At 46.9% G+C, this 22819-nt stretch overlaps 1 protein-coding gene across 2 annotated transcripts in view; it reads left to right on the forward strand.

Annotated features, from left to right (window-relative positions):
• The first annotated feature begins 5369 nt into the window (after window positions 1-5369).
• Window positions 5370-22819, forward strand: part of TMEM59 (transmembrane protein 59) — a 66209-nt gene continuing 48759 nt past the window's right edge. For both annotated transcript variants that reach the window (XM_061567748.1, XM_061567749.1), the window contains exon 1: window positions 5370-5806. In XM_061567748.1, the coding sequence (XP_061423732.1) occupies window positions 5573-5806 (234 nt within the window). In that variant the 5' untranslated portion in view covers window positions 5370-5572. The remainder of the gene's footprint in view (window positions 5807-22819) is intronic.

A 22819-nucleotide genomic window follows, 5' to 3' on the forward strand; every position in this document is an offset into this window, starting at 1 on the left:
ACCACCGTCAATCGTCCATCAAAGTCATTGCATTGGCAGCGATCACCGCTCGGGCTCCACTAGAGGGCGCGATTCTGCACTCAGAGCCCGGGTATGGCAACGCAGCCAGAGAGCGCAATGCGGTTCCGTTGAGCTCCCTCTGTCACAGCGCGGAGATAATTCGATGAACGCTTGAGGCACGCGTGGTGCTTATACAGCATTAGGGGGGAGTAGATGGAAGATGCCAAAAGGAGGTTGTTGGGGTGCGGGCAGGCAGGAATATCACCCCCCCCCCCTCTCAACTTGATACTACAATTGGGAAGACAATGGAGCGGTTAGGACGCCACTTTTAAATCTAGATTATAAAATCGTGTTGTTATCACAGTTTTTTGCTGTTTAGTTTGTTGTCCTTCCCCCCGCACCTCCGATTAGCACGGTTGGCTACGTGCGGCGCGAAAGAAGTTCAGCGTACTTACGTACATACTGAACCCCCAACAATTGGTCGATCATGTTGTTGATATTCATTGAATGCGTTTCGTATTCATGAATGGCCAGATTTAAAAAAAATGTTTTGACATTGTGGGTCCGTCTCCGTGGTGATCCCTGTCTCGCGAATGTCCCCGATTCGCCATCTGAGCGGGGATCAGGCAGCGCTGTCACACCGGGCCATGCCGTTGCGTCTCGGGCCATGCGCATTCGTTTGCGAGAAGCCTTGTCACGCAACTGTTGTGCATCGATAATCATTGGAATGTCACAGACTCTTCCAGATGATCGCGACCGGCGTCGGGACCCCAATAGAGGGGGGGTGGGGGGATACACGTGGAGGGATGACGAGCCAAAGAAATGGCGAGATGACAGAAAAAAACCCCCATTGGAGTGCGATAATAAACGGGACGAGTGGTGTTTTTATTTTTATTTTGTACGCACCGCAGTGGAGTGTGCGAGATGAAATCAAATAGACGCAGGTGCCCGCTACTGGAGAGGAGAGAGAGGGGGTGAGAGAGGCCATTTCCCAGCAGTGGGAAGTTTACAGGCTGCTGACAACAGCAGCAGCAGCACGATTTATCAACAGGACCGCCTGGCTGTAGCTCTACCATGCCTGCACCACTGATGTCGTTAGCTGTGGTTTCTCAAAGTCCACGTCCAACGGCAAGACGGCCAAGTCTTTGAAAACGTCGGAATGCATGAAACGCCACTCACCGTAACACAAGGGGCTTAACAATAGCATTGTAACTACCTCCACTGTAGATAAAACCCGGACATGCAGTACATCTCGGTCAGCTAAGGTCTAACCCAGTGGATCTTAACCTGGGGTGCGAGATGCCCTTTCTGGGGGTGCTGGATATCGTCAGATTTCTTTAGAAGGTAGATTATAGAAAAGACAAATGAAAGAAATCTATCTGTGGCCTGATGAAGCTAGTTGTAATTACTGGCGAAACGTCGTACTCAGATTGTAATTGTTGTGGTTTGGCTCTCCAACACACCGGTGTGCTGTACTAGTGACGAATTGGCACGTTCTGTTTACATGACAACCCTTACTAATTGGCTGTGTCGGTTGGTGGTGGGTTTAACGACACGTTTATATATTTACGCGATCTAACCCAAAAAAACCTGTATTGTGCGTTGTTTTTAACGATTGAGTATCAAAGGGTTTAGGTCAACACAACGCCACCAGTTCTCGGTACAAATAAATTCCTGCCACCCGAAGCAACAAAACGCGCCACGGGTGTGTCCGGGTTGCACCCGGACAGTTGGCAACCCTCGGTATGGTCTGATTGAGGGATGTCAATTTGTAATTGTAATTGCCTGAAACGTCACCTATTGTGTATTTTCCTTTTAAGCCCACTATTTTAGTGACGAATGTGGAGAGTTATTTTGCTGTTTCGATATTTTTTTGCCTCTACACCGCTGCCAACGCAGCAGCATCGCCAAATAACTCATCCAGACAGTTCTGTTTTAACTCCGTGACTAAAGCCTCTTGTATGCTGGAAATTAACGATGGCTGGGGCAACACGCATACTCACACCTTCGTTTTGAACGGTCTGCCACGTTTACCCCCCTCTTGTTCGCTGTTCTAACTCCAAACATTCTCTGCGGCCGCACAGATGCATGATGCTTCCCCTTGGACGGTTATTGTATGTTTGCTATCCATGCAATGCAGTGTCAATATGATTGTATCTCATCAATCTCACCGAAATGACATCGAGTATCTTAGGCCTTCAGAGGTGTGAAGATTCAGGAATCTCAGCCGACTCCAGTCTACCAGCGACACGGTGAATATCGAATTATCACTTCATCTAAGTGAATCGACGAATTGATGCATTGGCACACCAAACATAGATCTTCCTCGACATCAAAGACCAAGACGTCATCGTGGCCAAAGCCCTTGATGGCCACCATCCCTTGCCAGCGCTTTTCTGCCCTCTGCTGGTTCTCTGCCACACAAGAGACAGGCAGCAAACTCCAAAATCTGCCCTCAAAAGCTTCTCAACATTTCGTCTTAGGCCATCTCTTCCCCTTGGTTGCCGGCTTCAAGGAGCCATCGTGTGCACGTGTCCCCTCCCCCAATACTCACCTGCCGCGTTCCTTTCTGGACTTCCGCGTTGCTTAACACGTCTTGCCATGACGTTCCAAGCATCCGTCTCAAGACGCAAGTGCTTCAAAATGCCAGCAACGTCTTTGTTGTTGTTGACAAGCGATAATTCTCAAGCCGCATCGTCACGCCACACAGGCCAAGTTTGCCGGACTCTCTGTTGACTCGAGAACAACATCTCAAACGCTTGTCACATGGAACAATGCAATGCCCGCGTCGGTCGTGCACGCGGGGCACGCACGCACAGAGGACCTGCAGCTCACGCTTGTCGCGTTTACGTCTGGGAGGACGGTGGTGACCTTTTAGCGGAAAAACCGTGGCATTTTCTCCGCTTGAGATTCACCCAGGTTGGTCTTCCTCCTTTCGGGGAAAGGGCTCCCATTGTTTGGGCGCTGTGCACAACAGGGCCGAGAAATGCTGAAGAATTTCCCCGCAACTCATGGGGGTGGTGGTGGGGTTCTGCATCAATGTCTGTGGCTGCTAGAGTGAGCGACGGGAGGGAAATGTTGACTTGGTCGCCCGCTGTGCACGTGGCTTTCTCATCAAGTCGAATGCATTTTGACAATCTGTACCCAAACTAGACAATGGGGGTCTTAAGGTGAACGTGTGTATAAATAGAGGCGGTGACAGTTGGTGATGGATGTGCCTCTGGAAGCTTCGTCACATGAATGGCAATTAATTATATTTAATAGCATATATGCCATCTGTCTCTTACCTGTGATTGTTAAACACGTGATTGTTCGTTCTAATGTTAGTTTAGAAACATTTAGTCTGCGTTGCTCTCCAGTTGCCTGAGTATAAAGTGAGATAGGATTTGCCCAATCTTGATAGCTGGCTCAAAAACGTAATAAACTGACAATCCACGGATAATTATGTATAATAAATAGGGAACGTGGCGGCACAGTGGTTAGCACGTTGTGCTATGAAGCCGGCTACCTGAGTTCGATTCCCAGTCAGGGCTAACAGTGGTGAACGATATGGGCTTCCCACTTCACTAACCCGCACTGAAACCAGCCTGATGAAGTATGGTCAAACAATCCCATGAACGACACGGCATGTGGAGGCCATCATCCAACAGTGGATTGACAGAGGAAGGGCTGCACATTTTTATAAATTTTTAAGTAAAGATGACCGTCACTTTCTGATCTAGATTCCAGTCCTGTTCTATATAGATGACCACCATAAAAAAAACATAAACTAAATGTTTCGATTTTGGGCCACCAAATATCAACACTCTGGGTTTTATTGGGTTTACTCGTGCGGTCGGCCTGACGTTCTAAATAGTTTCAAGTCTCGTGTGAAAACAATTATTGATTCGTTGACTTTTGTTTTACCAGGTGAGAACTTAAAAAATATAAATATGATCACCAATATCCGTGACCCAATGAATGTTGTGTCTCACATTGCATGTGACACCGACGAGAGGGGTGGGCAGTCTGCGGCTCTTTCAGCAATGCTGCTTTGCGACGTTTTTCACAATGCATCGCGGCTCTTGAAATACAGTATTGAGTGTTTTTGTTTTAACCTAATTCGACAAAAATGGCAAAATTATTAGATTGGTTACCGACCCATGTACTAACGCCAAGACAAAGCAGTTACGGGCACAGGATTGTCTACAAATGATATGAGGTGTGCAATAAAAAGGCGTAACAGCAAATCTTTCAGTGGGTTTAATCACTTGAAAACATGTAATATTGGTTTTACATAAACTACGCTACAGATTTCGGCATAAACTACATTGTAAAACCCCTAAACACACCTACATCCTACGGGCAAAACGTAAGCATGTTCAGCAGCATTGTGGATTAGTAAAGAAATGTGATATTTTTAATTTAAAAAAATCACATTGTGGTGAATGTAACGCCCCTAGTGGCTGGAGGGATTCCCTGTACCCATTACATACAACGTATACGAATCAAACAGCTGAGTGGTGAGCGTCTGGTGAGAATCATCTGAGTGCTGAGTGTGTCTGGTGAGTGCTTGGTGAGTATCTGGTTATGATCAGGTGTCGCATCACTCCACGTGTAGGACGGACTGCCCTCTTGATAATACTATCAGCACAATCACAAACACAACAACTCACAGCCGTCAACCCATACGGTTTACCCGTATTCTTCTTGTTACAGGGACATTGCGTTTTCAGGTTCATACGGCGTACATCCGTTTCAATACGGACAAAACCCCGCATGAGGTTTGTCTATTTGTTTGTGTTTCTCCCTTGTGGTGGTACTTTGTAGGATGCACGTTGAGGTTTATTATGGGCACGGGTTGACCAATAAGGTCTGTATTAGTCTCTAATAGGGGATAGGACACTGATAAGGAGTTGACAGCTATGATGACAACGTTGCTGTAGTGGCATCATCATCATCAACCATTCAGCAAAATCAACGGAGCCTCATCCTCCTCCTCCTCCTGCTCCTCAAATATCGCGATAACCGCCTTCCCCCCTCCCTCCGCAGCGGCTCACAACGAGAGGAGGGAGGGGAGGGAGGGGAGGGAGGGGAGGAGGGGAGGGAGGGGAGGGAGGGGAGGAGGGGAGGGAGGGGAGGAGGGAGGGGGGGAGGGGAGAGGAGGGAGGGAGGGGAGGGAGAGGAGGGGAGGGGAGGGAGGGGAGGGAGAGGAGGGAGGGGAGGGGAGGGAGGGGAGGGAGGGGAGGGAGAGGAGGGAGGGGAGGGAGAGGAGGGGAGGAGAGGGGAGGGAGAGGGGAGGGAGAGGAGGGTAGGGGAGAGGGGGGAGAGCAGGGGAGGGAGGGGAGAGGGAGGGGGCCGCCTGAGATCTCGCGAGACTTGCGGGGGCCACAGCTCGTCAGGGTCTGGAACGCGAACAGCAACGCGGGCAGCAGCAGCAGCAGGAAGAGGAAGCGGAGCGCACGGAGCGTGTGGCGTGTAAACAAAACACAGCGACAGCAACAACAACGACGACAACAACTACGACGACTACTTCCAACAACACCAGCGGCGAGCGTCGTTCGTGCAAGTGCAGCGACTTTAAGCGGCGGGGATGGACCGCAAGGACGCGCCGCTGTGGCTGTGGCTGTGCGTGGCGGCGGCGCTGAGCGGCGCCTCGGCGGCGGACGTCTTCGACGCCGTCCTGGGCGACGCGGGCCCCTGCCAGCGAGCCTGCGGGGACCGCTACGGGGACAGCTACGGGGCACTAGGCGCCGGGGACGGACACGCGAGCGAGAACCTCACCAGAGGCGGGGGGGCGGAGGCGGCAGGGGGGGTGGAGGAGCGCGTGAGTAGCAACACCACAAGCCTGTACCACCACTACCCTGTACCACTACTACCACTACTACCACCAGCCTGTACCACTACCCTGTACCACCATCACTACCATCACTACCAGCACTCTGTACCACTACCCTGTACCACCATCACTACCAGCACCACCACCACCACTTTATACCACCACTACCCTGTCCCACCACTACCCTGTACCACCATCACTACCACCCTGTACCACCATCACCACCACCCTGTACCACCATCACCACCACCCTGTACCACCATCACTACCACCCTGTACCATCACCACCACCACCCTGTACCACTACTACCAGCACCCTGTACCACTACTACCAGCACCCTGTACCACTACTACCAGCACCCTGTACCACCACCAACCTGTACCACCACCACTACCAGCACCACCACCACTACCAGCACCACCACCACCACCACTCTATACCACCACCACCACTACCCTGTACCACCACTACCCTGTACCACCACTACCCTGTACTATCACTACCACCACCACCATGTACCACCACCACCATGTACCACCACCACCATGTACCACCACCACCACCCTGTACCACCACCACCACCCTGTACCACCATCACCACCCTGTACCACTACCACCAGCCCGTGCCACCACCACCAGCCTGTACCACCACCACCCTGTACCACCACCAGCCCCTGTATCACCACCACTACCACCCTGTACCACCACCACCAGCCCCTGTACCACCACCACCCTGTACCACCACCAGCCCCTGTACCACCACCACCAGCCCCTGTACCACCACCACCCTGTACCACCACCAGCCCCTGTACCACCACCACCAGCCCCTGTACCACCACCACCAGCCCCTGTACCACCACCACCCTGTACCACCACCAGCCCCTGTCAGCCCCTGTCAGGCACGGGGGCACGCGTGCTGTTGGGACCCCGCGGGCGATGAGAGAGGGGCACGGGGGAGTTTTGGGGTTCGGCACGGGGGGGAGGAGGATTTCGCATGACGCGGATTTGCGATGCGGGATTGTTGGACGTGGGGCACGGGGGCAGGAGGTCGTGGGACGTCGGGACGTGGGGTGGGATAGGGGGCACGGCTGTGGGTCTTCGGGGTGGGGTGGTAGTTGGTGTGGGGGAACCGGGGATGAGGTTGGACGTTGGGCGTATTTGTGTGTTTTGAGGCGGGAGGCAATGGGATCGGTTAAAAGGATTGGGGTATGGGAGGTGGGACAGGTGTTTGGGATATGATACACATGGCATGGGACGAAGGGCAGTCGTGTATTGGTCAATCTATGATGTTGGCACGGAGGTCACTCAGGTCACATAAATCGTGAATTTTAATGAAGTACATGGAATCTTTAAAATGGCTGTACGTGGTTGGGGGAGTGGAGGGGGGCGTTGATTGGGAGGTACCACCCCATGCCGTGACCTTTCCCTGAATTGGTTTTTCTCTGCACCTTGGCCGTGACTTGTACGAACAAAAATGACCGTAGCCTTAAGCCACGGGGCATTGAGTACGGGACATTGTAGAGTGCGATATGGGACAATGGCCATGGTATGTGAGGGACATTAGGTCCTTAATTAGAAAAATGAGACATTGCCATATTGTACATGTTCGTATAATAAAACGAATTTCTTTATTCTTATTCAAAGGATTATCAGTGAGATGCAGGATTAATTATGCTCACTGGGTTGCTAATTAGAGGTTTGGGAAATCACTATACTCCCCTCGCTCAAATCATGTTATACGTTTATAGGCTTTCGCCTGGCTTCCAGTCAGGTAGGAGGAACTGGTGCAGAGTAGGCCGGCCACCCTCTGGTTTCTGTTCACGAGGAGGGGGTTGGGGAGGGATTTCTGGAGTGCTCACGTAGCAAAGAATATAGGGTTCTCGTCATTCACCGTGTCCTACATTTGAAAAAGGATATGTTGGATGTCACGGGGGTGGGGGGGGGGGTGTTCTGATTTAAAGTAGGACGAATCGGTCGACTAATTCGAGAACAAAAAAAATACTTTATAATTTCACGTAAGTGCTGTTAATTTGAGTAAATTAGTATTTGTCAAATAAACGAGGCACGCAAAAATACGCCTCCTATAAAATGTGATCTTGCTTAAGAGATATTATGTGTATATATCCTCAATTTAAATGTAATATAGTTGCATTTTAAATGGATGCGAGTGACGATAAATAATTTTGTCGTATAAGTGGAGTAATTTCTTCTGCCTCCTAATGAAAAGCCCAGTGATGTATAAAATAAAATATTTAATTTAATATGCCCTAAATGCATTTAATAGAGAAAATATATGGACTTGTCGAGGATGCTGTGGCCTTGATTGATACACTTGGTAAGAGGGTATAATTTTTATCCATCATATCGATTTTCCCAATCCTTTTTAGCGGAATAAATAGCACTTACTGGCAAAAAGAAATGCTATTTGACACTGGGTGCATCACTGCCTTCTGAATGTGTTAATTTGAAAAAAAAAGGATATTTAAATATATGGCCTGTGACTGGAACCATAAGACACCTTAAGTGAAATCACTCCTTGTTTATGATTGCATTGTTTAGTGTAAAGGACCAATGGGGTCTTAATGTGATACGTTTTTTGTATCCGCCCAATTTCGTGAATAGTTGACGTTGGAATCTCACCTCCTCACATAGGGACATTCTCTTTTCTTGAAGGGTTGGCAGTGTTTCACCTCTGTCCTCTGCCAATCTCACTGTAGTATTGTTAATCTCCATCCCACAATATTAGAATACATTTTAATCGAGCAAAAGAGAAATCGCAAACCCAGTGTCGAAAATAATGATAAACATGGTTTAATTTCGTTCAAATCTGCCCGAGGTCGAGCTGTGGAAGATATTACCTCTGGCTGTGTCGAGGCAGGAGCAGGTTCCCAGTCAGGGTCTTAGGGAGTTGGTGAGCTCCAGAAAATATTCCATGAGAAATTAAGCCCCGGTGATAATGATGGATTGAGAGAGTGCCAAAGGTGAGAAGGATAGCACGGGGAGAAGAGAGGGGGATAGAGGGGCACATTGCAAGACAATAAAGGGATGGTATGGATTAGTGAGTGGGGTACAGACGATGGCAGCGAGAGGGATGGAGACAAACGTTGACAAGGTAAGTGGAGGATAAATGTAGAGGAAGAGCACTATAGTCTTAGAGGGCCAGGGAGAAAGAGAGAGAGAAAGGAATATGGAGCCCAAATCTTTAGAAGGACGGTGATATGCTAACGAATGTGTGGGACCGGGGCACGGATAGGATCGGAGACTGTGGGACTCGAGGTGGGACGTGTAAGGTGGGGAGTTCTGCATGCGAAGGGGGGGGGACATGCCTGTGACCCAGGTCACCAAGAATGTCCCAAATCTCACTCGACCTCGAAAGGAAAGCAGGTTTGAGGCTGTATTGCTTTTGGATGGGTAGCAGAGGAGGGCGGTTCAGAAAAATCCATTGTTGCACTCTACTTCTACGTTCGCACATCAATGCAGACCGACTGCACCAACCCGCACTGACCAGCGTGATGCATCACGCTCAAATAGCCCCCATCACTGCCAAGGTGTGACGAAGCCCTCATCCGGCAGTGGATTGATAGAGGGTTGTGCATGTACACAAAGACAAAGACCCCCCCAGTATAGCCTTAACAGACTGTTAGGGGAAGTGCTGGTAACAAGCACCTATGAAGGCCGGCACGGCACACGAAAGGGTGGGTGGCCAGCGCCACACCGGGCCGCCTTTGTCACCCCAGTGGTGATATCTTTATGCACCGCACTAGGTACTCATTTTGAGGCTGAGTCGACCTAGGGGAGGCCCAGGACCGGTTAAGATAATCGTCACTGGGGTTGGCCGTGAGCATGAATCGAATGCGGGTCGCCAGGTTCGTAGCGCAGCGCGCTAACCGCTACACCACCGCTCCTCACACACACACACACGTACATACATGCACACACCTTTACACCTATTTATAGTGGGAGATGGTGGATGTGCGGGGCCTTTCACGTAAACACATGCAGGTGGGGGATAGCGAAACGGTGGGGGAGAGAAGCCGTTGATTGACACCAGCGATATGAATATGTAGAGTGAGACGGAACACGATAAATTGAGATCAGGCGAGGTGGGGCGTGTGAGGGGGGACGGTGCAATACGGGGCCCGTGTTGCCCGTGTTTTCTCCACAGTACGGTACATGTAAAGACATCTCGTGTACATGTGCGCCTAGCGCAGTGTGCTGTAATCATGGGTGATCTGGCTTCGACGTGTGGCCATGTACACCACGGCAAGTGGATTGTGAACCTGCTGACCACCGACTACTCCTCAAATGATTACCTGGGATGGTTGTGGGAAAATAATCGCTTGAGAGAGACAAAGGCGGCCGGGTATTGCAATGGGCTCTGGCTCCACGTTTTGGGCTGCGTGCAGGATGTAGCCGCGAATAACTGCGATCGCTGTACACGTGGCTTTGTGTTCGCGTGTGTGTGTACAATGAATAGTATTACATTTTTGCCACTTGTTTTTATCTTGATATTTAACAACAGCAGGTTAAACTCGGATGCAAACAGAGATTTGTCGTCACCGATAAATATTGACGGTCTGGCTAACTCAGGTGTGTGTTTTTTTTACTTGTACTGTACTGCTATTGTGTTAAGTAAATACGCGCGTGACCGTGCACAGTTGACTGGCGATTGACATTTGAACCTGGCCCCTTCTGGTGTCACGGCGTCGTTGGCAGTGGAGAGAAAATGTGCACGCCGTGGCCTATATGGGCAGCATCCCGAAGTTTGGAATGTAAACTTAAAAATATTACGGGATAAAAATTGCGTTCCTAAACGTACGATCGGTGTGTGCGCGATTTGACTCGTACATATCCGGGTAATTTAAAGGTGGGGTTGCAAGACGCGCGTTAATCGTTCCCTATCCAAGTGGATAAATCACTCGCGAATGAGCACATTGACCAAACGTGCATGCTCTTCATCATCCACGTATATGCTTTGCTCAAATGAGCCACAAATGGTCCTCATATGATTGCCCACTCATGCTTCAAACCCTCCCTCGCATCTCGGCCGCTGTCAAAAAAACGCGAGCGTTGTGTGTGCGCGCGCGCGTGTGTGTGTGTCCGTCCAGAATGTCCACCTCCACACTGGTGCTGTAATGTCCACTGTTGATGTGTGTGGGCGCGTGCGACGATTCTCTCCACGTCGTCGCTGCCTGCATCTGATACTTATGCCGAAAGTACACAGCGTGCGTCATTATTAATACCGATCGGCGGCACACAAGCCGTGCAGTGTACCTGATGTTTGCGTGGACTAGCATACGAGAAAGATTAACATCCTTGTGACATATATTTCCAACAAGCTCTGCGCGCAGCGACGCTTTTTGGAGTCTCGCAATTAACGTTTATTTTTACAATGACATTAATATTGCATTTTTGTGAAAGAATAAAAAGCCAATTCAAACTTTAATGGTTTTTACTGAATAAATTGAACGCTGTTGGGGACCTTTGTATGGGTTTTTTTTCTACAATAGCGCATTCATAATTGGAATGAAGGATCCGTGAAAAGGTTAATTTTTCTGCGCGTGTGTGAAGCTCCAAGCATCTGAATCCATGCTGTTAGAGCATCGCGTGCGGTCCACTTTGTTTTCAAAGCGGAGGTGACATCTTGCCTCGACGAAGCTTCGCATGAGCATTGTGATCGAGCATTGTGATCACCTGCTATAATTAGTCCCACACCTGCCTTAACCTCTCTTTCGTCAGTCACTGCTTTCTTTGAGAAATGCAATTCCCATATTCATGGTTTTACCAATTCCCTCTGCTGAGAAATTTATATATATAACACAAAATTCTCGCTGCTGCAGCTCGGCTTGTGACCCGACAGGAATCAACATCGCCCTCAAACATCAGATCCGGGTACTGGTACTTAATCTGCTTGGAGATCAACGGCAAAAATTGCTATTGCTGCTCTGAAAAATCCTGCCTTCCTACCCATCTGACCTCATTTTTTCCCCCCCACGCCTCTCGGAGCCCTCGCTGTGCCGTTAAACCACTTCCACTATAATTGTCGTCGTCGTCGCCTAGCGGCAGTTGCTGCTCTTCTGCTGTTCCTACTGTCTGAAACGTGTTCCCTCTTTGTCCACGCTTCATTTTTGAGAAAGCAGATGTTGGTGGCCCTTGTTGAATTGTAAGAGCTGGGTAGCTTTGCGTTTGGAGTCTGGACTAAACACCTCTCCAGTTTAACTGCCTAATGTTTGCACAGACTCATAAATGTAACACTGCCTAAAGACACGCAAATGTGTTTATGTGTTTATGTTACGATTACAATATTAAATGTTTTATGTAAATTAGAAGGCTTATTTATGCTAAATTAAGAGATGATTGCCACTCATCAACCTGCTATTTGCTGCTTTCATGCTTCGATTGCTTGCTGTGACATCTTCAGTGATGTTTGCGCGTTATTTTCTGATTTATTTCCTTGTTATGTTGTTCCTAATTGCTCTACAGAGTTCTGTGTTTTCAATCTTCAGCCTCGCATCTCCCTCTTTCATTTCTCCTCCTTGGGTTCGCTGCTCTCCAAAGGGATTTTGGATTATTACATCACAGGACCGCGAGAGATGGCATGATACTTGAAGAGGCCTTCATCCACTGCTGGATGATAAAAAGATAATGACTTTAATGTCATTAGAATTTTTACAATTACTGTATTGATGTGGTTTTTATATTTCAAGTTGGTCTTTTTTTATAAAAAACTATTTAAACTTCAGCATTTTAATTAAATTTCTCTGTATTAAAGTGTGAATGCATTCATAAGAAATGGATATCTAACGTGTTTGCATTTAAAATGGTTTTCATTTATTCCTTAATCTGATTTTAAATGGGATCAAGGTGTATGTCGATGTACTCCACTTCCCCCAGTTCATATCCAAAGTCAATATTCGCTCACTTCTTACCCATTTGAGATGCACCTCAGCATTCTACCTGGTTCTGCCCAAGGTGAAATGCAGCCAGGTCATGATCGGAGCAAAGCTGATTAGAGCTTTATTCTATTTAATCTGTTAAATACGTTTGATAAGATATTAAACGCACGTATTAAGGGACATGGGAGGGACGACATTATAATGGTAATGATCTTATTATTTATTTATCTGAACAAAAATACATTATTTATTCAGATGGCAGATGTAAATTTTTTACCCTCCATCTAATGCAGTCTGACGAGATGAAGAGAGCCATTTTCTCAAACACCGCTGTGATTTTGTGCGCCCATTCATCTGCGTGGCACATGAAACTCTCTGTCTAAATTGGTTCCTCGCTCCACTATTTCGCCTCCACAGGCCAAACTGAAATTTCGGTGCGTTATTGGATTTGTCACGTGGAAGAAAAAAAAGATAGACATTTGCAACTTTCGCAAACGAAGAAAAAGCTAAAAAAAGGGGTGCGCCAAATTTCAGCTCAAACTCCGTTCGTTTTAAAATAAAAATGCTCATAAGTCTAACAACGCTATTAAACGCATTTTAACTGTAATCAGTCTATTTGTCAATGTGATCAAATTAATATTGAATTAATATCAATATTCAGCAGGATGGGAAAAAGTGCCATTTAAGCCAATCAGTAATTATAATTATTGTATAAAATTAGGTTCAGTCCTTTGTAAATCCAATCCTGGAAGAGGGCCTTCCCATGCCTTGTCAATCACGGGCATTGTTTTACCATGCATCACCACTCCGGTAAGTGCGGGCTGGTGACGGGGGTCTGTACCAGGACTGTTTCAGATATCATTCGCCACCGATGTTTAGCCGTGGCCGAGAAATTAGCTCTGGGAGCCGGGTACGGAGACCACTTTCCCCATTAATAATTTTCACAATAAATCCTCGCTTACAGAACCAGACTAAGGCACGCATGATTTCTAGCACTGTGCATTTAGCAATTTGAAAAACTCAAAGAGCCAGACTGATGCATCATTGCCATGGCCACTCTTAAACCTATTTGGCCACAGAACAGTCTGTCTCCATGGTATCCCATTTTAACAGACCTTTTTGCAATTGTTTCTCTCTGGTCCCAGTGACAGAAAAGTGCCACTCTATTTTAACTGGGCCACCTGCATAACCATTTGTTAAGTCATGAAGCCAGCTTAGCAACAAGACATGAATTCATGCTCTGACATTGCTTCTCTCAACGTTAAATGTTGTCTTTAACGAAGTTTGATTTTTACATTACTTCTTGGCCACTGCCCCTTGACTTAAAGTCAATTCCTGCCCAGTAAAGCACATCCTGCTGGGCTAACTTCTAAAGTTTCTGGGCTGCTGTGGTTAGGGGCTTGGCAGGGTGGCATTTAAAGTTGAACCAGAATGGAGAGTATGTAGCAGAAAGGGCTGAGCCCACTGAGGGCTCAGGTATGGTGATGGTGGTTCCTTTTTGGAGTTTGTTTTTCGGCTATTATTGGACCATCAGAGCCTGGTTTTTGAATAGCAGTAAAAAAACTGGAATAATGCTTTCTCACGATTCTTATCAATATTACTATTTACCAGAAACAGCTTTTGATAACAAAGTAAGCCCACCGTTATGTGCGCCTTGCCCAGAAGACCAAAATACAGCCCATGCGGAGAGTGGCATCACCCTGCTAAAAATCAATATTTCCAGATTGGGAGGATAAACACTAATAGACCAGTGGGCAAAATGCCACGGATTTTGTGAGTAAAAAAACATTCGATTGTTTTTTTGTGGGGAAGGAAAAAAAACTGTTTGGTTTGGTTATTGATTGTAACATCATATTTTCTTTGTGCAATTCCAACTTGTCACTAAAAGTTTATAATATTCCATTCCATTTTTTGTTCCAGCCTTCTTTCAATTATATTTCTATTCCTCATCCCGTTTGTTGAATTTCAATGTTGTCAGTGTGTCTAGCTGTTACGTTTGTTATTCCGTACTCCTTGCCTGCTTGCTACACTCGAACGTGGATATAATCTTGGGTGGCAGCCCAGACTCAAATCCAGGACCTGGCACTGTTAACCATTTTGTCTTGATGGTCTCATCACACGAAGTCTGGTCATCCTCGTGGCGTCTTGCCGAGCCATCGAACAAAGAAGATCACTGCATCGAGCTGCACTTTCAGGGATGTGCTTCTGTGGCCATCTGGAACACTCTTCTTTCCGATATTAGGAAACCACTTGAGCTATGCACTTTTAAATCATCTAGATTGACAAACTAATTTCTCTAAAACTGATTTTGGTGTTTAGTTTGTTGTCCTTCCCCCGCACCTCCAATTCCCACGGTTGGCTACGTACGGTGCGAAAGAAGCTAAACCTACAAACAAGTTCTCTCACGTGGACTCGAGCCTCTTCCACCTTCATTACATCCCTTTTAACCATGCGTCACCATCCAAATGTGACAGTTGATCGCGCGGACACCTTGGTGGCGTATGAAAACCTCAAATGAAATGGATGGTAGTCTCAACCGCAGTTTAGCTTTTGAATCTAGTTTATGCTCATTTGCTGTGGATTTTTTGCTTATGCTGCATTGCCTTTGAACATCACAATTGGTTTGCAATCACCTTCTTGAGCAATTTATTCATATGCCCCTTTGGTTTGGCACCTTGAGGTAGCAATGCATGGGAGGGCGTAATATAAATAATAACTGATGATGAATTTGATTGTATTGTACCTTTTACCTACTATTTCTACCTTGCAATTTTTAAAATTATTCGTGTATGCGGTTACCCTTGGAAAGGGAGCATCTTGTCTTGATGGGCTAGTTGAAAACAGTAGATTTTTAGATTTAAATGCAGCGTACACGTTTCCGTAAAGGATGATGTTGTTAAGTATATATGTGTGTCTGAAATTTGTCACTATGCAGCCAGGAGTGGCTCACTAGATTGGTTTGTAGAGGCCTGATGGTGAAACTATCGATTTATATGGAACAATCACTTATGGGTCTGCAAAAATGCCTGACCTGTTTAGTTAAGTGGGTGAAGCTGAGTTCACACGACATAATGACATTCAGTAACAAGTCTATACATTTCGGTCATGGGATTAGGCAGCATGGCAGGTGGTCTGAAAGAGCCATCTGCAAGGTGTGATTTACCAAAAACAAGATTGCAAGCTACCAGGGTGTTTGTGTTTAGTGTCGAAACGTGTTTGTCTGTCTGCAGGTCACGCGTGGTGGGAATCGGTGTGGGTACTCCAACCCCTTTCAGGATGTCCGGTCAGCGTTGAAAAGTAGGCCAAAATTTCCCTCTAGAGCTGGGTTCTTCATTGCAAGGCCCGCGGGCCACTGGCGGTCCCTGGTGGCCTCTAGTGCGGTCCTTGACGTGCGGCCCCTTGCAAATGTGACAACACCTTTCACGGGCGGTGTGGCAGCTCTCACACTGATGTGAAGCGCTGATGCAGTGTTGGTGGTTGCCCAGTGTCCGTGAGTGTCGAGAGGCTGGTGATTTTTGGCGTGTTGTGGGTGATGGCGAGAGGTAAGCGTCGCTGAGTGTTGGTCAGTAAGCGATGATGGGTGGTGGTGCGTGTGTGAATAGTGTGTCATGTAGAATCGTTGCCGAGTGTATGTTGAATGATTTGTCTGTTACAGGATGCTAGTAGGTAACTATTTGTATGTAAAGTTGAACACTGGCCTCAAGGACATATTTAGAAATGTAATTCTAATATATATGTATGTTGAACTTCTTTCGCACAGTACGTAGCCAACTGCCAATGGGAGGTGCAGGCCCCATGGTGTAACAGTGCAGTCTCCATCTCCTATTTAAGTGCTACGACAAAGGGCCATTGCTCAAAATATCGCCTGACATATCTCTTTTTTCCTTTTAAGGCCACAGCGTTATTGACGAAGGTGTTGAGTCGTTAATTAGCGCCTGTTGTACCACCGCCTACGCAGCATCGCCACATGACTTGAGTGTACGTAGAGCGCTGTTGTCAGTCTGCTGCTGGACGAGTTCCTCCCCCACGCTGTGTGCGTCGTGGTGGCTATTTAACCGTACTTCACCACGCTGGTCGGCGTATCGGGATCCCGTATCCTGAGTCGTGCTGCGGGGCAGGTACTCAAAAGGTGTGTCCGCTGCATGAGTGATGAGAGACAAACACATTTCTACGGTAAAAAAACAGGACCAGGCAAAAAATGTGAATGTTCGGCAAGTTTTTAAGGCACCATACCCGACGTGCCACAAGCGTGGCTAACTTCCAATGCGAGATACGGGCCAGGTTTTATCGCAACGCCAGGATAAGCTGGTGTTGTATGTGTCGGAATTATGAAATTTTGATGAAAATAATAAAAATTAATAATTTTCCGAAAAATGCGCAAATCGCATTAATTATGATAGTGTGTGTATTAATACGCATGAAGTATGATAATGCGTGTGATTATATGCATAAATTATGATAATGCGTGTGATTATATGCATAAATTATGATAATCGTAGTATTTTATGCTGAGGCTTGCGATTATGTTAATGTGTGCAGTTACGATAATTTGCTTAGTTTCGTTTATCCAGGGTTATCAATCAGGATAACACGATTATCATAGATTCATTTACCGATTATCCTAGTGTGTGTTATAATATTTTAATTCTCCAGGTTCAGATCTCATCACAGGATACAGTTGTCAAGAATAAGACAGTTTTGCATGGACTTGGAAAGAAGCACTCGAACAGTTGGTGTTAAGCAATTTTAATTCTAAACAAGCACATGACACTCTAGTATGCGAAAGCGAGTATACGTCAATAAATTCATGGGCAATCTTATGCAATTAACGAAATTGAATGACTAAAAATACTTCATCATTGGCGAAATTATGCAGTTAACGAAAATGAATGACTAAACATTTCTTATTCATGCAGCTCGACGGCAGCAACTGCTTTGCACGATCAGTTGATATTGAACGCACCACCTCGAAATGGCAACCCTTTTTGAAACGCAAAGACAGTTTTTCTTTTAAAGTCTTATTCGTGTGCGTGCTGTGTGTGCGTTGTCCCCTCGTAATATTAATTGTGTCGTTAGCTTGTGTGGTGTAGGAGGATACAAACAGCGGCCAGGTGTTCCTCTCGATTGGGCGTGGCCGCCGCAAGCTCCTGCTGCTCCCTCGCTCGGCGTGTCGCTCGGCTTTTGCTCTCTCTCTCTCTCTCCACTGCTGGATTGAGCGGCGTTGGCACGATGTTCTCCTTGAAGATGCTCGGTCGCTCGTGTCGCTCGGTGTCGCTCGGTGTCGCTCGGTGGCGCACGGTGGCGCCCGGTGGCGCAGGGTGGCGCAGGGTGGCGCACGGTGGCGCAAGGTGGCGCACGCGCTTTCTTGGTGGCAGCCCCCGGCTTCTCCACTGCTCGATTGATTGTTGAGTCGGCACGATGCTCGCTTGGTCGATCTGGACGTCTTGTGTGTTCACACTGGTCGTTGGTCGGTGTGCCCTCAGGCACACGGCGCATTCGATGGCGCTGTCCTCTCCCTCGCAGCCGTTTGACCAGGCTTCCTCCACTGCTTCGCGCTCTCTGCTTTGCTCGCTTGGTCGACGCTTGGCGATCTCCGCCCTTTTACAGGTTGATTGCTTGTCGTCACTCGTCACTCTCTCTCTGCTCCGTGCTTCCCCTTGTTCGTGCGGCTGCCAGCTTTACTCGCACTTAACTTCGTTCTGCGAGAAGCGACATCTGCTATCAGCATCGGTGTTTCGTTTCCTCACGACGCTCCGCCAGCCGGAGCACGGCTGAAACCCAGCCCCGACCCAGGTTGAACTCAGACTTCTGCGACTCGAACGACCCCTCCTCGTTCCATCTCTCCTCGAGGCACGATCTGCCCCAACTCTCTTGCGAGCCCCGTCGCAACGCTGCGTCGCACGCCGAGTTGCGAGACTGAGCACGACTCAACCCAGACTGCCCGTTCGCTGTGTGTGTGCCTAACTTAAACGTGACTCCCTTCTCTCTCTCCGCGTCTCTTGCGAGAGAAAACAAACAACAAAACAGATGTCTTTGGAATGTCAGGCACCGATTCCCCCCTGTGACCTTTTTGATCCCTCCTTGCTTGCCCTGCGTGGGTCATTCTGAGGTCAGACACCGCTGGAAGACAAAGGTGGTCGAGGAGATGTATGCAATACATTATGTGGTCCTGTATGTTACATTTATTCTTGAGTTATATTTTAATGTCCTGAGGTTAAGTGCAACTAAGTTTCCACTTATGCTTCCTTAACTGTTGGAATTCGTAATTATTATTTTTTTGGTCAGGTAGATAGAAACATACAATACAAAAATAATATATATACGGTGAATACGAGAAATACAAGGGAATTACTAATAAAAAAAGCCCCTATTGTTTGTTGGTTCATTCTTTCTGTTAAGTTTCTACTTTTCGGTTAGGAAAACGCCAAGAAAACGCGAAGCTTCAACCGTCATTCACTCTGCACCTTATCTGTACATCTCCAGATGTCTCGGGAGGTTTAGTCCATACATCTTTTTGTCCGTCTGGATGTCTATGACCTTTTTGTGACCGAATTCCTATCATTTCAACCGCCCTCCATGTCTCATGGACTCCCGGTGTGCCCGTGAGTTGTTTTCATTATTTAATTTTAAAAAAAAATAGATGTTAAAAAAAAATATTTTTTTCTTAATTATTCTTAATATTAATAACGGAAAACAGGGCATAGATACAACAGTCCGCCCTTTTGAAAATTATCAGTGGTTGATTCGGCCACTGGCGAATTTTCAAACAAAGTAAATGCCCTGTTTTTTTTTGTTATAAATCCATCAGCCGCCCTCACTCTCGGCGGTTATTTCTTACGACGCGCGTGCACGTATTACAGTCTTGATATGGTTACATTTGAATTGAGTAAAGAAAATTAAACAAACGTTAAACATCGATATTGCGTTACATCGGTTCTCATACATCATAACTCTGACGAATGTTCATTTTTGTTTTTGCTTAACATGGTTACATTTGAATTGAGCAAAGAAAATTAAACAAACGTTAAACATCGATATCACCAGTTACATGGTTCTCATACATCATAACTCCGACGAATATTCATTTTTGTTTTTGTTAAATCCTGGGAAACGCTAGGTAGCGGTTTCGAACGCATTTATGCGTTACCTTCCTCATGTTGCCTCGTTTACCACTTATCACTTTGATAATTCGATCACGGTTTTCGGGTTCGTTTTTGTAGTTTCCTCTCTCACTCTCTCGCGTCGTGGGAGTGTGTGGTGAAAAATTGTGCTGCACATAACCAGAATTCGCGCACACGACCCACTTTGACACTTGGTTCGAGGCATTCGCTCTCTCTGCGATTACATGCACATTTGCCGAGTCAGTGTGTCGATTTAATTCTGTCCCTCGTAATGTTGCCCTCTTTGTTTTTACGAGTGTGTTAGATTTCAACACCATTCCCGATATGTCATGAACATTCGTCTCCATTTTAGCACTCCGATCCACATAATTTTTGGTTTCCCTTGGATATTTTCCATTCTAAGGCTCATGCCTGCGCTCCTCAGGGCGTGTCCCTGCTGTCTGTTTTTGTACTGTCCGATCACGCTTCAATGCAACCCTGTCCTTGTATTCGATCCGCGCGTCATTTACGGGAGCACTGTCCACGTTTTTGCCCGCCCTGTCACTTGCAGCTTGCCTGTATTTCCCATTGAGCTCCGGGTTTAACACCTCGGCGGGTGGGGCGCGTGTTGGCCGCTCGCTCGCGCTCCCTGTGGGTTGTTTATCATGTATTTGGACCGCATTCTGTGTTATTCCTCTATTCCCTCCTGGTATAGCCGGTGGAGGAATTGGTCGGAATTGGATCGATTGTGGTTGACCTCCCATCCTGCGATTCTCCTGAATGTTCGCATCCATACCTCCGCGGTCTGTGTAACACCTTCCCGCTAGGTGGTTATCTTGCCATCTCTGTGCGTAATTTGAACCTTGCGTGTGTCGTGGGATGGGGTGTTGATATGGTTCTGTTCTGAACCTCTGCCTCCTACGATTCTCGTACACCCTTGGCCCAGTGTTTTTCCCATTTGGGTGCCAAATTTTTCCTGGATTGTTACTTCGCCATCCCTGTGGGTAATCTTGACCTTGCGCATGTCGGGGCATGGGGTGTTGATATGGTTCTGCTCTGAACCTCTCCCTCCTGCGATTCTCGTGCATTTTTAGCCCAGTATTTCTCCCATTTGGGTGCCAAATTTTTCCTGGATTGTTACCTCGCCATCTTTGTGGGTAATTTTGATCTTGTGTGTGTCGTGGCATGGGGTGTTGGTATGGTTCTATTCTGAACCTCCCCCTCCTGCGATTCTCCTGAATGTTCGGCTTTGTGCCGCTCTCATTCTCGTGCCAACCTCTCTCTGGGTTATTTTGCCATGGGTGCGTGCGTTTCTGCTCTGTCCTGCATTGTGGGACTGCTCGGTGATTTTTATTCCTCTCTGAGAGGCTGGGTTCCTCATCCCTCTCCCTGTGTTCTGGATCCGAATTATGATTCTTAGCTCTGTACAACCATGCCATGTACGCCTTGCTCTCTATGCGGCGTAAGGATGCGGTTTCTGGATTCAAAACCATCCTCACCCTTTCTGTAATCTCTGGGCTCAAGGATTCAAAAAACATAATTTTGAACATTTTATCTCCTTCGTGGTATTGATTCACATCGCCTGCATAATACGCTCTTTTAAATTGGACGAGGTAGTCACGTGGATCTTGGTCCATGCCCTGGGTCATCGATTTTACAGCATAAAACCCCTCAGTGAGTGTCGAATATTCTCCAAACTTCCGAATCACTGCCAGGCTCAATTGTTTAAAATCATTTCTAACCTTGTGTGGTAGTGACTTTACCCATGGAATAGATTCTTTATGTAAGGTCCGTTTCAACAAACTCGCTTTTTCATCCCGTCTCCTCAGCCCTCTAATCATTGCCTCCTCTTCTACGGTTGCGATATGTGTGTGGATATCCATAGTCTTATTGTGGGGGTCAAAATCGGGAATTCTGACTAGAGCCTTGTCCATCAATTTAAGGGTTTTACTGGTGAATAGGTATTCCGAAAGTTGATTGCCGACAGCGTCATCATCAAACAAGTTATCATCAGGCAATCTGTCACTTTGGTCTGTGCTGTGTCGCTTGTGTTTAAGTGGTGTGCATTTTCTGTGTGCGCGCCCAGTGCCGTGTCGCTCGTGTTGCCATTTCCCTTCAGTTTTTGCCTCTGCCCTTAGTGTACCATGTCCTGGCGATTTTACTTTAACATTTTTCCTCCCTCTATCTGTGAAGTTGTCAGTCTCACATGTTTTTGTTTGCATATGTATCTCTCCATCCCTTCTCTCGAATTGTGAGGGTTTCCCTTTGTCAATGATTTTTTGTTCGATATCCATAATTTTTGTGCGATTAGTCCCTGGACTCTGTCCACGTACCCAAGAGTGTGATTTAATGTTACTTCCATATTTATTCTGTGGATCAACGTCTGTGAGTTTCGCTGGTGTCGCGAGCACTGATTTCTCTCCCGTTTCCTTTCCAAATTTTCCCTCATTCCACAATCCCTGTCTGTATGCCTGTGTGAGAAGGCATGAGTCCTGTCCTGCCTTTCCTGCAGTTTTTACATCGTGTTCGCCTTCGTTACCTTTTATCCAGTCAATTAGTTTCCCCCGAGGTGTGTTCGTGTTATCGATACAGCTCCCTTCCCATATGTCTCTCTGACTGTACTGCTTTGTAACAGATTGGTCGGTACGTTTAAATACGAGCTCCCCGTTTCCCGTAACCCATTCAAAAATTATTCTTAATCCTAGCATCTTAGGTATGGCGGAAGTTACTTTGACATTTCTTTTCAGAGTGCATATAAACAATTATCTCACAGAGTGTAGTCAATTCGACTCGAGCTATCTGTTATTTTCCGATTCAGAGTGCGTACCTCTAACACCATTTATCACAGGATGCAATTGGTTTGATACGATATTATCTTAATTCCACTGTCTCTGTTTTAACCTGCTATTCTGGGTTTTAACCTTAGAGGGCGGTTTTTTGTTTTCCGCCCGTTCACAATTACCATGCAATGTTCGATCCTGATATTCTGGTTAACACGAAGTGA

The sequence above is a fragment of the Lethenteron reissneri genome, chromosome 39 (assembly GCF_015708825.2).
Source record: "Lethenteron reissneri isolate LAM-NWPU_2019-01 chromosome 39, ASM1570882v1, whole genome shotgun sequence".
Classification (NCBI taxonomy): Eukaryota; Metazoa; Chordata; class Hyperoartia; order Petromyzontiformes; family Petromyzontidae; genus Lethenteron; species Lethenteron reissneri.